The following is a 16,989-nucleotide window of genomic DNA, read 5'->3' as shown; positions in this document are numbered from 1 at the left end:
AGGGGTCCTTGCAGGGTTGCTTGTCCGCCTTGCCAGCGTGGGTTTGTCACAAGACCTGGATGAGAGCGTGGGAGGGACCGGCTGTGTTGGGAGAAGGGTTGCTGGGGCTGGAGAAGGATGGAGGTATGGAGGTCAGCTGTGGAGGTCAGCGGCAGCCCTGCAGGCGCCTGCAGTGTGACAGCGTGACAATGTGATGGGGGCAGCTTCTGGTGCCCATCCTCCTGTCCCCTTGTCCTCACATCCCAGTTGTTCAGTGCAGAGTAGGGAGCCACCTGGGGTCATGATGACCAAACACTCAGCTTGTCTCCTTCGTCTGGGGAGCTCCACCCCAAGCCACAGCACCTCTGCAACGAGGCCCTGCTGGCCCAGGGCACACAAGTCCCAGACAGAGGGAGGAGGGCTCCAGGTATGGCTGCGCTGGGTCTCTGGCCAGGCGCCTGCCCCACGGCCCTCACTGGCTCAGGCCTGGCTCCCGGAGCTCTCCACGTGGGGAGTTCGTGGTCCCACAAGGCCTACCCTCCATCCCAGGACGACTGGTGGTCCAGAGGGGAGGTGTGGACCTGGGGCTGGAGAACCAGCTCGGCCTTGTCTTAGCTCTAGACGCTGTGTCAGAACGCCCTGGCTCCTTGGACAGTCCTTCCCTGACACAAGGGTACCTCTTGTCCTTACTACACTCACCACTGTGAGATGCCTGATTCACCCTGAGTGAGGATGGCCTTTGTCCGCTTTGGCTCTGTGTTCCAGCACCCAGGCCTGGGCCCAGTGCATAGTAGGTCCTCTGCAAATGTTGATGGACTGACCACTGGCACAGGGAAGCCCTGCCCGCACCCTCCCAGGGTGCACCCTCCCTGTCCTCAAGGCCCTGCCTCCAGGCGTTCATGCTCCACCCACTTCCTGGGCTGGGAAGGTAAAGAGCCTCAGAGTCCCTGGGAGCAGAGGGCAGAGAGACCTGGCACGGTGAGGACACCACTCAGAACACTGCCCTCTCCATTCCTAGTCTCTGGGGTCCCTGCCCCAGTTCTCCTCACCCTGGTCCTCCACTATCCCCCCCGCAGATGCTGTGGCTGCTATTCCTGACCCTCCCCTGCCTGGGGGGCTCTGTGCCTATGATCCCAGGTGAGTCCTGACCCCATGCAATGCCCTTGTTGTCCTGAGACCCATCAGTGGCCTCAGGCCAGCACTGACCTGGGGTGGTGACCCCCACATGAGGATGGCCCTGGGGAGGGACTGAGTATGAGAGCTGTGCTGAGCTTTGGGCAGGGTTGCCTGGGTCCCTGAGGGCTCCTTCTCTGTTTCCCCAGACCCTGGCCCAGGGGCTGACCTTGTGGGCATCGGCAGGGGGCATAATGCCCCTCCCGGGAAGTGGCCATGGCAGGTCAGCCTGAGGGTCTTCAACAAAGAACATGGCCGGTGGCAGCATGAATGTGGGGGTTCCCTCATCCATCCCCAGTGGGTGCTGACCGCTGCCCACTGTGTTGAACCGTAAGCGATTCACCTGGCTGCCTCCTGGTGGGGCAGGTGGGGGGGGGACAAGCGGTTGGGGGGCGCAATGTAATGTGGAGGGACAGTGTCCTGGGCCGTGGGCAGGAGACCCAGGGTCCAGGCTCCACCGGGCTCCGAGCCCTGGGAGGCATTCGTGCTGCTGGGGGACCAGCCACACACCCACACCATCCAGACTCCTTGAGAAGCTTCCGGTCCCCTCTCTCCTAGGGACACATCGGAGCCACAGAAATACAGGGTACAAACTGGACAAGTGAAGCTCTATGACCATGACCAGCTGTACAAGGTCGCTCAGATCATCCGCCACCCCAAGTTCAACATGACCCTGTCTGCTGCAGGGGGTGCGGACATCGCCCTGCTGAGACTGGAGGCCTCCGTGACGTTCTCGGAGAACGTCAGCCCCGTCCCTCTTGCTCCTGATTCATTGCTGCTCATCCCTGGAATGAAGTGCTGGGTGACTGGCTGGGGCACCTTTGGGGTACATGGTAAGATCAGGGACCTGGAGAGTGGACAAAGGACACACATGGGGTGAGTGGGGGCCACGTGGCAGACAGCCTTGATGGTGGGGGATGTGCCCAGGTCACAGATGGGCCGGCAGGATCGCTGGCTGCCTGCTCCCAGCCTGCCCCTGGAGGAGGCATTGTAAGAAGTTCTCATTTAAACCTTCACCATATCCCCGGCACTAGTGGTCATTTCTCAGTTTGCAATTGGGGAAGTCGAGGTAGAGAGTGACTCACTCATTCAGAACATGGGGGCTCTCAGAGGCAGCATTAGGACTTGCACCTGAAGCTACAACACCCATCTCTCCTCTTTCCCAGGGGGAAGGGCTTTCTAAGGGATTCCCCCACTTCCCCTTCCTGTCCCGTGGTTCTCAGGCTCTTCATCTGCAGGGTCTCTGCTTGCTCTGAGACTCACTTCGGGTGTGCTCAGGATCACACAGCCTCGTCATGGTCCCGGGAGGGGCTCCCTCCCTGTACCGGCTCCTGGGTGTCAGTGCTGAAAGCGTGTGTCATTGGCCGCCTTGGGGTATCGACCGACCCTCGAAATGTCAGGGGAAGTGTAAGCAGGACTTGGGTTCTCTGTTGTCCTCCTGCAGAGCTGAGCTTTCTCTCTGGGTCCTGCACACAGGATGAGAATGTGATGAGCCAAGTTCTCCTCTGGAATAACCCTCTGAATGGTGATTCTCAGACAGAACAGTGAGCATTGCTCTCCAGAAACGGAAGATCCCTCATTGCCAGTTCTGGCACGTTCTTTCACGGAGGTCTGGGCTCTGAGGGGGCTCCCACCTCCGGCATAGTCCCTGCTCTACTGATGTTACAACTCTTCTTCTTGGCAGTATAGGATGTGGCGACTCTTCTTGGTTGTTAAAATCTTTTAAAAAACCGACAGCACAACTCTCAGTTGTGACAGGCGGCTCCAGCGTGGCTTGTTGTTCCCTAGGTGGCTTTTTCTCTTATTTATTCAAGCTCCAGTCTTTAGTTTCATGGAATAACTTTTAGAACACACACACTGAGGCTCCTGTAATTCCCGTACTGTTTTCATCAAAGCTGCCATGTGATGCTTGGGTCTGTTGAACAGAACTGTGAGTCTGAGAGATAAGGCTCAAGGTTAGGTCACCTGGCAGATGACAGAGGGGACGAAGCCCCCCCCCCCGCTGTCCGCCCTCACTCAGCCCCTCCCACAGCACTGCTGCCCCCGGCTGAGCACCTGCAGGAGGCCGAGGTCCTTATCATGGGGAACCAGGCTTGTAAGGAGATGTATCTGCAGGATTCACCAGCCGGCAGCCAAAGCACCATCATCAAGGACGACATGCTGTGTGCCGGGAGGAAGGGGCGCAGCTCCTGCCAGGTGAGAGCCAGGCCTTGCCCTCTGCTCTCGGTTTCAGGGCCCAAAAGCCACGTTGCTGCGGGGCCAGCACAGCACCCTGTGGCCAATTGTGATCCCCTTCCACAGGGCGACGCCGGAGGCCCCCTGGTTTGTTACTGGTACAACACATGGCTCCAAGTTGGGGTGCTGAGCTGGGGCACGGCCTCCGGGCAGCATGACTATCCTTGGGTCTACACCCGAGTGATGACCTACTCATCCTGGATCCGCCAGCATGTCCCATTGGAGCCTTGATGGCCTCGTGCGGGTGAGGAGCCGGGGACCTGTCCTCAGGGTCACCCCTGTGGCTTCCCCCATTCAGTACCACCACCTCTTCTGTGCCCTGCTCCCAGCCCTGCGCCCAGCGCCCTGCGCCTCGTCCTGCCCTGATCTCGGGACTTAAGAGGCCGCTAGCAGCTCAGATGTTGGTGTCTCCCTACAGCGCGGGGGTTGGTGGGCATGCCAGGGACCATGCCTCTTGTTCACTGTTTGTCACCCCATTAAACTGTGTGAAAAGCAGCCACCCAAGTGTCTGGCCTGTATTTTATGGTGGGGACTTGCTGGTGGGGTCCCAAGGCTCTGGAGGGCTCAGGGCCAGCCTGGAACAATTGGGTCTGCAGGCAGATTGGGGTGGCTGGGGAGGCCGTGTGGTCACTTCCGATCCTGAGTGGGGGCTGTTTTCAGGAGGTACATTCTAGCCTCCCCACCAAGGATGAGACACATGTCCTGTCTCAGCACTCCTCCCCGGGTTTGCTCCTTTCCCTCATGTCCCCACCTGTACCATCAAATCCAGCCTCACCTCAGGGCAAGACATGCTCAGAGGGGCTCAGCACCCAGAAAAGGTGAGAGGTGCTTCTCCACTTGGGCCCCTGCACTTGTCCTTCCCTTCGGCTACCCCAGGATACCTGGACCATTGTCAGCTAGGGTGGGGACCCGGCAGAACCCTGGCCACATGAGGCCACGTAAATGCAAATTGATTAAGATTGAATTATGTGGAAAATTTACTTCCTCAATCTCATAAGCCACATGCATTGAACAGCAGATACAGAGCAGCCTACCATCCTGGAAAGTTCCACTGGGGAGCACTGGTCTTGAAGCTCAGAAAGTTGACCATGGGTGATGATAGACTCTAACAGTCGAGGTGGGTGGAGAGCTGACTGCTCCAGGCTCCACCCTGGGCCCCTGTGTTCACAGAGGGGACCACCTGGAGGGCCCTTGCTGGGCTGGTCAGGTGCCCCTTGGGCCGTCCCCACATGACTCTCCACCAGTGAATGGCTTGGAGGGAGGGCAGCTTCTCCCTGGCAGTGGCTACTGCATTAGACTCTACAGGTCTGCAACATTCCATTCTTAAAGAAAATTCTCTTGGCTGGCACTGGGTGGTTCCCGTTCAATCCAGTGGATTCTCATTGCCCAAGTTTAGGATCATTTGTTCATTCACTTTCTGAGTCAAAACCCCACTTGTGCTTCCTGTTCCTCCCAGCCCCCACTTTTGGTTTGTGGGACCCATCTCCCCAGGGGCTTGGTGGGAAGGGATTGGGACCAGGCAGTGGGGCCACGGAGAGGCCTTGTCTCGCCTGCTGGCTTCGCTCCTGGGGTGATCTCTTGATACGGCCACTGCAGGATGCCTTGAGGTATCACCTCATGTCCCCTGAGGCTTCCTGCTTGGGTGTGTCGGTCCTTGGTCAAGCTGTCCCATCCTATTTCCAGCACAGGCCCCTTTGCCATCGGGCCTCTTTGGACTCTCAGCTCCTGGACTCCGCAGGGCAGCCAGGGGCATGGAGTTGGGTCTCTGCTCTCCCCCGCCCCAAACTGAGACCCAAGGTTTGAGGTCTGAAGGGGAGGTTTTGGTTGGGAACACTGCTGTTTGATGTCTCAAATGAGTGCGGCCACCTCACAGCCATGTAGACATGCTCCAGTATTGTGAACAATGTTCACTCTGATATATATAGCAGATAATTCGCCCATTTTTAAAAAACCCTAAGAAATCCTTGCTGACTTTTGCAAAGTTGAACTTCCAGAGGTGGGAAATAGTGCAGGAACAGAGGGAGGGGCCCAGTGGTCATGGAGGGTGGGGGTCACTCAGGTCGTCTAGGAGAAGGTGACCCTAAGACCCCTGAGCAGGGCACAGTGATGCTGTGGTGCTGTGACAGCCACGTCCCCAAACCTCTACCACGTCCTCAGCCATGGGCTTGTGGCATCTGCCTGGTTAGCTCTCAGCATGCCCTCTTTGCCAGGACCCAATACTTTCCTTCTCTAGATCTCTAGTCTGGGCGGTATCTAATGCCTGGGTATGCAGGCACCCCCACTGCATCGGCTGGCCTGGAGCCAGGCAGCTTGGAACTCGCAAGCTGCCTCTGTGTCCTTGCTGGTCGCTCGCCTCTGCCCTCCCAGAACCTTCTTTTCTCCATTCGGCTCTTTCTAGCAGCCATGCAGTTGGTTTGCTTTCTCCCAGAATCCTTTGATGCTCCCCACCCTCTCCCTCCACCCAACCCAAGTCTCTTGTCCCACAGTAAAGAATCTCAAAGGACAGTGCCCTAGCAGGTCTCCCCCATAAGCCTCGGCCAAGATTCCAGAGACTTCCCAGAGCCAAAGCTTGCCGGGTTCCTGGGGAGGCCTGGGACACTCAATCTGCCCCTGCCCCAAGTTGGAACTCAGTGTCTCCAGGTTGGGGCCTCAGATTGGATTTCTGCTATCGAGGGGCCTGGTTGAGTAAGTGCAGAGAAGACGTGCTGAGGAAACCACAGAAATGCGTCTCTTCCCAGCTTTGGGCCTTTGGGGTGGTAGCACCCTCAGGTCACCACCCCCCACATCGTGATGGGGTCCTGTGGGCTGGAAGCAGGACACTGGGTCCTGAGATAGCCAGGCAGTGGATGCTGAGAGCAGAATGTCTCCAACACTCCCAGGGACTTTAGGGATGGTCTCTTATTGGCTGCAATCAGCCCACTGATGTCCTTCCCATAGACTGACATGTTCGTCTGTCAGACTGGACTGTCCATCTGTAAGACTCACTGACTTGTCCACTTTCTAACAGAGAAATCTTTGCCTTTAGTGTCAATGGCTCCCTCCCCAGTCACATGGGTCACCCACTCGGACGACCAAAGAGATGTGCAGGGAGCAGCAGGTCTGGGGAGCCTGAGGCTGGAGGAGGTGGGGGAAGTGAAGATGGAGGGGCTCCATGGTACAGCATGGAGTCTGAGGCATAGGCTCGTCTGTACACAGCACAGCGGGCAGCCATGAGCCCCTGGAGTCTCCCTGAAGCCCTGTCATCAGCTTTCTGGCTCCATGAACACCAGCTCAGGAGAGGGGGTGGGGCAAGTGGATGGTACACCGAGCAGGAGCGCTTATCATTGGGGTCTGGCTCTGCAGCCACCCGCCAATGGCAGGTGGCAAAGATGGCAGTCCTTGGACAAAGATGGGACTTGGAGAGCACTGAGTCTTCCCGCTACCAAACAGCCCGGTGTTAAACTCCACTCAGTTGCCTCTGTCTCTTTTTGTGTCTCTTTTTCTGTCTCTCTGTGCCTCTCCCTGTCTCTCCCTCTTATTGCATCTTTCCAGCTGCTTTTCTGGTTGCTTTTCCTTGCTCCGTTTCTTACACATCCGAGCTGCCAGGCAAATACACAGCTCTGACACTACCAAGCTCCTGAATTTCCTGCCTGAGACCTGGGGGCTGCAGTCTCACCTGCTCAGAAATGAACCTCTGACCCTGGGCCTCTCCTGTCTCCATGAGTTGGCACCCCCTTCCCCTGATCTCTGAGGCCACCAGCTCCATCCTTTGTCCCCTGAACCGCAGACCTGAGAGACTCGAACTCTGTTCAGGACCCTGTTTCCATTTCCTTAATCTAAGCTTCCACCCCTGTGCCATGTGGTTTACTGACCACAAGACGTAAGTGGGTGCTGCTGGAACCAGTCTCCTCTCGATTCTTCCTTCTCAGAGCTGCTGTGGCCGCTTCTACATGTGTTCTCTCCTATAAGGACATTAGAAAAGTGTATTACCTTCCAAGAAAAGTGTTAATGGGATTTTGGTTGACCAACTGATTCACACACACACACTACTGAGGGCCAGCTCTCTGCGAGGCATGGTTCTAGGTGCTGGAGATGCAACAGAGAATGAAATGGATGAAACGCCTGCTCTCCTGTTTATAGTTCAGCATGGAGAGAAACACCATAAACACAATGCACATGTACACATGTGCATGCATTTACACGTGTGCATAGATCTACATGCACGCACATGCAAAGCATGCCTACACACATGCACATGCTATACACACATGTATACTTAGGTGCACACACGTGTACACAAATACCAGAACATACACATGCTTTTATATGTACACAGAATATATGCATGTGAGTAGATGGATACATGCATGTGCTTGTGGCACATGCAGACACATATACGCACACATGTATGCGCAGGAGAAACAGGGCCCCCTCACTTACCTTCTCTGCTTCTCTTCCTCAGTGATCACCGCTAGACACTAGACACCAACATATGTACATGTGTGTATATGGGTGAAGGAGAAACTCCATGGAGTGACCGCCGCCTGACCTGCGAGCTGTTCCCTGGGCTAAAAGTGGGAGGTTGCTTCCCAAACCCCACTTGGAGATTGTCTGATTGTAATCAATGCTCGTTCTGACGTAAACCAGCACCTCTCCCTACCTCCCGCTACATGCTGGTTCCTGGAACAGGTCGTGTCCTGACCTGGTCCAGCATGTGAACTAATTTCCCGTACCTGGTAGCATCCACATACTAGTCCCGGGATTACCCTGCCTTATTCTATTTAATTCTCTGGTGCCTGTAGAGCAGCACCGATATCCATTTCATCTTGCAACTGCCCACAAAGGCATCTCCTGTGTAAGTGTCCCTTAATAAACTCCACTTGTTACCAGACGGGAGTGACAGCCTCTTTCACTCACACAGGTAGAGTTTTGGTTTCAGGGCCTTTCCTGGGTCTGCTTGTCATAGCAACATAGACCGTTGAGTGTACACACATGTGCAGGTGGCATGGAGGCCAGGGACATTGCCATAGAGATACTTCTCAGCTTGGGCAGCACTGCCCTTGTACAGCCTGCTGGAACCCTGGTCCTGTCCCCAGGAGACAGGCACATCCCCTATGGGGCCAAAGGGCTGTGGCCTACATTGCCTTCCTGAAGGGCTAAAGCTCATCAATGCTGGGAAACTGTCCCAGACCATCCAACAGTGACACGAAAGGCCTGTCAAGCTGATGTTGGCAGAGGAGCAAAGGAGGGGAGGGCTAGAGAGATGGGTCTCCTGGACTTGGGCCACATCTCTGTGCTGTCAGCTGTCACTGGTCCTGGGAGGAGGGGAATCCCACCTCCCTCATATGCTCCCCCCAGAAGAGGACTCCCCGATGTCCACTCCCTCTAGCCCAGAGATAGAGGGGCTCAGGAGGCCCGGGAGTAGAGAGCCTTGGAGTCCTGGCAAGGTAAGGGTGCTGTCCCCCTCCAAGGGGGACCTGTATGTGGCTCCCAGCCTCTCTATCCCTGAGCCCAGGGCCTGAGTCCCAGCTCCCCTTCTCCCCCTGCAGACACTGTGGCTGCTGTTTCTGACCCTCTTCCTCTTGGGGAGCTCCACTGCTGGGGCCCCAGGTGAGTCCTGACCCCGGATGCTCACCTCCCTTCTGCAGAGCCTCCTGTGACCCTATTTCTAGAATCTAGCCCTTGGGTGGAGGGTTGGCTGCCCACCTGTGCATGGCCAGCTCCTTCTGCAGCTCTGGGAAGGTCCGAGGGTGGGCAGCAGGGCTGAGCACTGGGAGGCAGGGACGTGGTCTCCCTGACCCCTCACGGTGCTCAGAGAGTCTCCAGGTGAGGGGCAGGGAGGCTGGGAGAAGCCAGGTGCAGAGTTTATGTCCTGAACTAACTGGACTGCTTACTCTGCCTCTCTCCCTCTCTCCGACTGTTTGCTGAAGGCACAGGAGTTTCACACTGAAATATGAGCTGTGGCTATATAGTGATCACTCTGGAAGCCAGAGCGGGGGAGAGGAAGCAGAGCTCTGGGACCAGGCGCAGGGCCAGCGCGAGGCTGCTGGGGGCACTTTGGAGCATCAGGAGGCCTAGGCTGGAGATTTCCAAGTCTTGTTCCCCTTCTTCTTCTTAATCACCATCTTAAGGTGATTCCAGACAGGAGACTAAAATCCCTGAGCACCCTGGAAAGGTTGGTTTACGCCCGCCCCACTTGCTGGAGAAATTCCTGGGGTCTGGGCCCTTCTCTCACCTCCATGAGTGAGGAAGAGAGGACCTGCTCTTCCCTAGAAAGCCTCTCCCTCCCACTCAGGTAGAATGTCAGTGAAGCAAATGTGGGGGTGGGGGACACCTGGCTCCCCGCATAGGGCCAGAGGGGGGCCCCCACATGTCCTAGTGATAGGAAAGGGAGGCACAGAGTGAGGGTGGGGCCAGGTGACATCAGGGACAGGATCAAAGCTGAGGCTGTGATGAGGACATCTGGGCCCTGATAGGGGAAGGCCGAGGGCAGGCTGGGCAAACGGCACAGCTGCCTGTTACCTAACGACCCCTTTTGCAACACTGCAATGGAAGCTGGACCCGCGGGGGTGGGGCTGGGGGTGCTGTGGTGGCAGCAGTGTGCGCATCCACCAGGGTTCCCATGGGTCACAATGGAAAGTTCCATGGGGCCGGAGGTCCTGGGAGCAGGGACAAGGATGGCTTGTGGAGGCCCTCCCTGGCTGTCCCTTATGGGCTCTACCAAGCCACGGGACAAATACAGTCACGTTGACAATGAAACTCAAATCTCACTCACTCTGCCCCACCTGCTTGTAGGGGACGCAGGCCCCCAGAGACGGTTTGTTTCCATCCCCATTCCAGCACTTCCTCACCTGAGTGCAGCTTCCAGGACACGCCCAAGGCCACAGTGCCAGCCGGCCGGCTGAGGGCTCTGGCGAAGGCCATCGAGTTCTGCTTCCTGCTTCCCAGGAACCATATCTGCGTGGCTGTCCTCTTACAACCAGGCCCTCTGTCCTAGACGCCAAAGTGCCAGCCTGTGACACCCGGGCCTGTCTGTGGCTTCAGTGCGACCATCACTGCTCCTTCTTCCAGCTTGCTCTTTACCCTCCACTCTCCACTCTCCCACTCCGGGAGACCCGGGCACCCTGGTGTCTGCTGTGTTCTAATAGGGCGCCATCTTGACTGACATCACCTGTTTTCAATGGGGTTTCCTACTAAACGGGCCTCCCCAGCAGCTAGAGGTTGCAGCCACCTCTCTGGGGACACTCCCAAAGTCTTGGTTGTTATAATAGTTTGATTGTTTTCTCCTGAGGTCATTCAGTTTCTCTGGAAGAAACCCTCAGGTGCCTTTACCTGGCTGTTTCTCTGGCTCCACAGCAGGGCTGGGAAAAAAGGCTGGAGGCTGCCCCCCCACCCACCCCACAGGCAGGTGTCACCCACAGGCCATGTTTTCAGTCCCCGGCTCGTCTTCCTGCATGAGGAGCCTCCCAGGGCTGCCCTCCGTGTGTGCACATGCATGCCCATGCATGTGTATGCATACTTGTGCGCGTGTGTGAATGTGTATGTGCGTGCATGTGTGTATTCATTTGGTTGCATGGATTGGGAAGGTCCAAATGCTTTCAACAGAAATGAAGCATATGGTCCATATGACTTTGGTAGATGTGAACAGGAGCAGATCACAGCTAATCATCATGTAATGAGGCCCCTTGTTACCTGTCAGGACTGCCTGCATTTGCTGGGGAGGGGCCTGTAAATCCATCTATTGTTACTGACCCAGGATATTTGACTTCACTACCGTCATTAACATCCTCAATAAATAATGAGCTTGAATTGCTGCTCTCAGAGCTCACTTATTTTTAGTTGCCTCATATTCAAAATCAAGAACAGGCTGTATTATTATTTTAAAGTTGCTCATACTTACATCAAAATATGGGCACAAACCCTCCTACATCTGGAAATTTAAAAATATGCTTCTAAAGAACTCCTGGGTCAAAGAAATGTCATAGTGGAAATTACAAACTATTTATAACAACAGTGAAAATATCACCTACCAATACTCACAGGTACACAGCGACCGGTACTTAGAGGGAAATGACCAGCCATTCCTGAGTTTAGTGAAAATAGAACAATAGAGAATGTCATGCTTAAATCAAGAAATGAGAAAAATAATGTTGGAAGAAACCCAAAGAAAGCATAAGGAATAGAATAAAAAGTGCAATAATTAAAGGAAAAGTAAGAGGTAATTTAAAACAAATAAAAGAAACACATGGGATAGATAATAGGGAGATGACAGGGTGGCAAAGCCGAAAGTTAGTTTCTTAAATCTATTAAATAGGCAAAGCTCTGGCAACGTTGATGAGGCAGGAAAAAAGATGCACCAATAATATTAGTAATAAAAAGGTGAACATAAGCATGGACAAAGCAGAGATTTTTAAAAATTAGAAGAGATCAGTATGAACAACTATATTAAACAAATTTGCCATCGGATGAAATGGACAATTTTTAGGCAAGTATAACTCATGAAAACTGACTTTAGAAGAAAAAGGAAATAGGTATAGCTCTATAATCATTAAAGACCTGCATCTGGGGGATTGCAAATCTACTTAGAAACAAAATACAAAATAAAACCCCAGTCCTGCAATGGTGTCATGAGAGAATTATTCTAAGCTTTCAAGGACCAGAGGATCTTTCAGAGAATAAAAGAGGCAAGTTCCCTGGCACATTTTGTCAGATAAGTATAACCTGGATGATAAAACTGGACACATATTATAGAATAAAGGAAAATTTCAGGTCAATTTCAATTATGAACACAGGTTCAAAAATCCAAAATAAAACATTAACAAATCCACTCCAACAATGTATAAAATAATTACCAAAACCCCCCAAAAAACAAACAAAAAAAAAACCCTAAGAGGGTCTAAACCAAGATGGTTTAACACCAGAAAAACCTATTAGTACAATTTACCACATTAACAGAGCAGAGATAGGTAAGCAACCACGTGATAATCTCAATAGATAACAAAAAAAAAGCATTTGATTCTTTGGGTTGATAAATTCAACTATAGTTCATGATAAAACTCTTAGCAAACTTGGGCCAAACGGGACTTCCTAAATTAGATAAGGTGGCTCTCCAAAGCCCGCAGCAAACGTCCTGCTTAACGGTGGACGCCAGAGGCTCCTCCTCCGAGTGAGTGATGGACAGGGAGGCCCTGAACAGTGCAGGCAACGCCACGCAGCACACAGAGAACAGAAATACACAAAAGCTGTAAAGATTAGAAAGGAAGAAATGAGACAGCCAGGGACAACATGGCACCCTAGACAGACTACCCAAGACCATCTACAGACGACATTAGAACCTAATATTGTGCAGCTTTGCACAAGATCAATGTCAAGTTCAGTATGCTGACGATCAACAGGGCTTCTAGATATTGGCAATGACCAATTAGAAGAGTAATCTATAAGACAGCATTCTTTTTTTTTTTTCAAAATTTTTTTTATTGGGGGGATGGGAACAGTGCTGGGGAATTGGGGAAGGGGAACAGACAAGTTGCTGTCGTTTTTTGTTGTTGTTGTTCTTCAGTCTAGTTGTGGAGGACGTTGCTTCACTGGCCCAAGCTGGCACCATCATTGTGCTCTTCTCGGGCGAGGCAGATCAGTTGCCGGCTTCTGGATGGCTGCTCACTGCGGCTGCTGGCTACATATGGTAGCCCATGGCAACCCACTGCCACAGGGGCTGCAGCCTACACCGTCGCTGACGACTCACGGCTGCCCAGCTCCAGGTTGAGCTGTTGTTCAGCATTTTAGCTGTGGAGGGCAGTGTCACTGGCCCTCATATGTGGGATCCGAACCGGTGCCTCTGGCATCCCAAGCCAGTTCTTAACCATCGCGCCACTCAGCTGGCCCAAGACAGCATTCTTGATAACAACTGTAAATCACCTAGGAAGGAATCTAACAACACACGTGCAAGATTTTACAGAGGAAATTATCTCCTTGAACTAAAGGACATAAGGTCTAAATAAAAGTGGACAGATGTGTCATGACCATGGATAGGAAGGCCCAGCCTCATAAAGACGTCACGTCTTATAAATTCATAGCCATGCCAATAGAAATACTAATAAGATTTTTTGGGAAACGTGACAAGCAAATTTTTAAGTTTTGATGACAGGTTTGTGGGAGTAAAAAGTTCTCATTAAACTATTTTGCTTTGATGAAAAAGAGAACAAACCATGGGTTCCAAGACACAATCGTATTTGACAAGCAAATCGTATTGAGTGAAATATATTTTGTTGACACAAAAACTTTGAGAATCAAAGTGCTAGACTGGCGCTATTTAGGATCCCACCCCATCACCCTCCCCAGTGTTTTCTGTTTTAACATCTAATTTTAAGATGAATAAGATCAAGTTGCCTTCTGGACAAAAAGTTCTTGGTCATGAGCCAAAAGAACAAAATTCTTTGTAAAGTTTATTAGATGTGTGTGGTTACTTTGTAAAAAAACAAAAAGTCCTTTTAAATGTTAATGAATTAAGAGTAAGGAGCATCTGCAATGAGCACATTCTAACTGAGGCTATAATGTCTAATCTCCAGGTTGTGTGAATCTCATCAAAAAAATTTTCAACCATTCTATTTGCTTCAGTGTTTATTGAAGAAAAATGCTTTTGTTCACTTAAAGTTAGAAACAGTATTTATCATCGGAAATACAATAGATCAACTAACTTACTCAGTGTCCACCAACATTTCACCGAGAAAACTTTCAAAGAGATGGGAAAATCGAAAGTGTACAATGAGTTCTCTGCACCCAACCACCTAGACTCACCAAGTAATATTTTCAAAACATTTAGAAATGAGATAAGAAATTAATAAAATTCACCCTTTGAAAGTGCACAATTCAGTGGGTTTTAGTATGTTCATAAATAAGGTTGTGCAACCATCACTTCTATTTTTATCACCCTCAAAAGATACCCCGTGCCCATGAGCACCCCCCCCCTCCCCACTTTCTCCTCCTTCAGCCCCTGACAACCACGGATCCCCTTTCAGTCTCCATGGATTTTCCTGTTCTGGACATTTCACATAAACAAAACCATACACTATGTGTCCTTCTGTGTCTGGCTTATTTCACTGGACATAATGTTTACAGACGACATTTTACCTTATAAATTTTCTTGCCTAAATCCTTCCATGTCCTGAGCGTCCCGGTTGTTCGGAAGGGCTGTCTTTGGGAACATGCCCCCCTCCACAGGTGTTTACCAGTCCCCCTCCTCCATCTGCTTCTGTCCCACAAAAGTTTCTTAAAACATCTCATTTGCTGACACCTCCCCCCTGCTCTCTCTGCCCTATGCTGCCATATCATAGGGTCCAGGAAAGAGAAGCTCTAAAGGTGCTGGCCACTCCATCACAGGTGCCCAGGGGCACTGCCGGGACTTGGGAGAAGGCACCTGCAGAGAAACACACATTTGTGAGTGTCCACCCCCCAACAAAGATGCTGGGGGTGCCTCAGCTCCCTCTTGCTCTCTGCCGCCCCACCTACCAACTTTCCACTGGAAACTCAGTTTCAGACAGGGAGCTACCTGCTTTGCAACAGTACTTTAAATTCAACAGTGTTACCAGCTCCTTTGTTCCTCCTGCTTCTCCACAGCTGTGTGAGCTCCAGTAACAAAGGACCCCAACCTGGTGGCTCCAATAACAGAGATGGATTCTCACAACCTGGAGGCCAGAAGTCTGAAATCCAGGCATGGGCAGGGTCGGTGTCTTCCAGAGGCTCTGCAGGAGAATCTGTCCCAGGCCTGTCTCCCAGCTTCTGGTGGTTGCTGGAAACCCTTGGTGTTCCTTGGCTTGTGGCCACATTGCTCCTGTCCCTGTCCTTTTCCTTTCTGTGTCCCTGTGCCTCAAATCTCCCTTTCTTTTTCCCTTTAAGGACACCCCATCTTGGATGTAAGGTCCACCCTAAACTTAGGACTATCTTATGTCAAAGTCCTCAGCTTATACCTGTAAAGACCCTATTTTTGCATAAGGCCACCCTCACAGGTACCACAGTTTAAGATGTGGACATCTTTTGGGGGACACCATTCAACCTACCACCTTGCTACTTCTTCTTAGGTTTATTGATCTTTCTCCTTCAGTTGTACGTCCATTGGAGCCCTTCTGGGGAGAACTCACGGCTGGCCAGTGTCCCCAGGCTTCTCCTCATGAAAATGCCCAATTTACCCAGACCTCACATCTGACTCCAAGTTTGCACAGAGTAAAATGTAAAGAAGAATGTAAGCTCTATCCACCCCATGAGAATGAATGTCTCAGCCTCTGAGCAGGACAAGCTCAGGCCGCCCCAAACCTGGACCTCACCTGAGCCCAGAGCTCCCTCCAATCTTCCCACTTTCCAACATCCCTGGCAGCCCCCAGCCCACCCTCTGCAGACATGAAGACTCCCAGGGTGCCCCAGGTTCCACATTATAGCGATGGCACCCTTGATTATTCTGGATGGGCTGTGCTCTCGAGCTGGCATGGATCTTGTCCTAACTGGCCACTGTCCCTGCCTTCCTGGGACACCCCAGCTGCCTGCTCTGCTCTTCAGTCCATCGAGGGCGGAAGATCTGGTCTGGGGTCTCTGGGCGTGTTCTGCACCCGGCCTCTGACATACTGCCCCCTTCACACCACATTCTCCATGTTCCTGCGTGTGTCTCCGGAGGCTCTCTCCTCTCCACACAGGGTGGGTGCAGGGCTGGTGTCACAGCAGGTCCCCCCGGTTTCCACCCTCGAGGAGTCCTGTGTCCTCACATAGAGAAATGTGCTGGCCTCCTCTTTGCAGCCCCCTCCGCCCCCAGATGGGACTGCTGGCTGGAAATAAATGCAGAAGCATATACGTGGTGGATGGGCTGGCAGGAGCCTGGCTCTCCTGAGAGGTGGTTCCCAGATCCCATCAGCCTGTGGACTTTTTCCCTGCAAGCAATCAGAGTTTGGTATATAATTGAAAGGGATTCCTGGAACCAGGGCTGGAGACTCTGCAAGCATGAGTGAACTCACCTCTGTGGGTTCCCCGCGCCCTGGCTCTAAGCTGCCTGTGACGGCCCCACCGAGGAGAACGTGAGTGCCAGCCCTATCCTTTGGGGAGAAGGGGGGTGGCGGCAGGGATCTGTTATGAGACAGTCTGTCTGGATGCTGAGGTCTGCCTGCCTCCTTGGCCTCCTGGGACTGGCCACCAGACTAGTTGGGATGGCAATGTGTTTGTGCCTAAACCGGGTACTTTTCAACCTGGGCACTGTGGATATGTGAGCCAGATGAGCCTGTGCTGTGGGAACTGCCTCGGGCATCACAATAGATTTAGCAGCATCCGTGGCCTCCAGCCGATAGATGCTGGAAGAACCCCAGAGTCTAACACCCCAAAATGTCTCCGGCCCTGGCACAATGGCCCCGGTTGAGAGCCGCTGGTCTGGATGGGAATCCAGCTGGCCTGCTGCGTTTCTCCCAGAAGCTGCTGTGGGTTCAGCAGTGGGGATGGAAGGGCCTAGAGGTGGAGCCAAGGTCCTGACTGCCTCCCTGGCACCATTTCCCCACCCCTGTGGGGGGAGGTGCGGGAGGCAGAGATAGGTCTGACTAGGCCCCTCCCACTTCCTTCTAAAGAAAGATAAAGCGGGTCTGAGGAAGGGCCACG

The 16,989-nt window shown here is 52.8% G+C and overlaps 1 protein-coding gene across 2 annotated transcripts; it reads left to right on the top strand.

The window, feature by feature from the left end:
- Positions 1–944: 944 nt before the first annotated feature.
- On the top strand, positions 945–3,886 carry LOC109385849 (mastin-like). Of its 2 annotated transcripts, none has more exons than XM_019648476.1 (6): positions 945–957; positions 1,056–1,116; positions 1,302–1,482; positions 1,711–1,985; positions 3,268–3,348; positions 3,454–3,886. In XM_019648476.1, the coding sequence occupies exons 2-6, from the start codon at positions 1,056–1,058 to the stop codon at positions 3,543–3,545; spliced, it is 690 nt and encodes a 229-aa protein (XP_019504021.1). In that variant the 5' UTR covers positions 945–957; the 3' UTR covers positions 3,546–3,886. The 2 variants fall into 2 exon arrangements, with proteins under 2 accessions (XP_019504021.1, XP_019504020.1); XM_019648475.1 differs by having other exon boundaries at positions 3,185–3,348.
- Positions 3,887–16,989: the final 13,103 nt, after the last annotated feature.

This window comes from Hipposideros armiger, unplaced genomic scaffold (assembly GCF_001890085.2).
Source record: "Hipposideros armiger isolate ML-2016 unplaced genomic scaffold, ASM189008v1 scaffold_126, whole genome shotgun sequence".
NCBI classification, from domain to species: domain Eukaryota; kingdom Metazoa; phylum Chordata; class Mammalia; order Chiroptera; family Hipposideridae; genus Hipposideros; species Hipposideros armiger.
The sequence above is the reverse complement of the archived record's forward strand: the minus strand, read 5'-3'. Positions and strand labels throughout refer to the sequence as shown.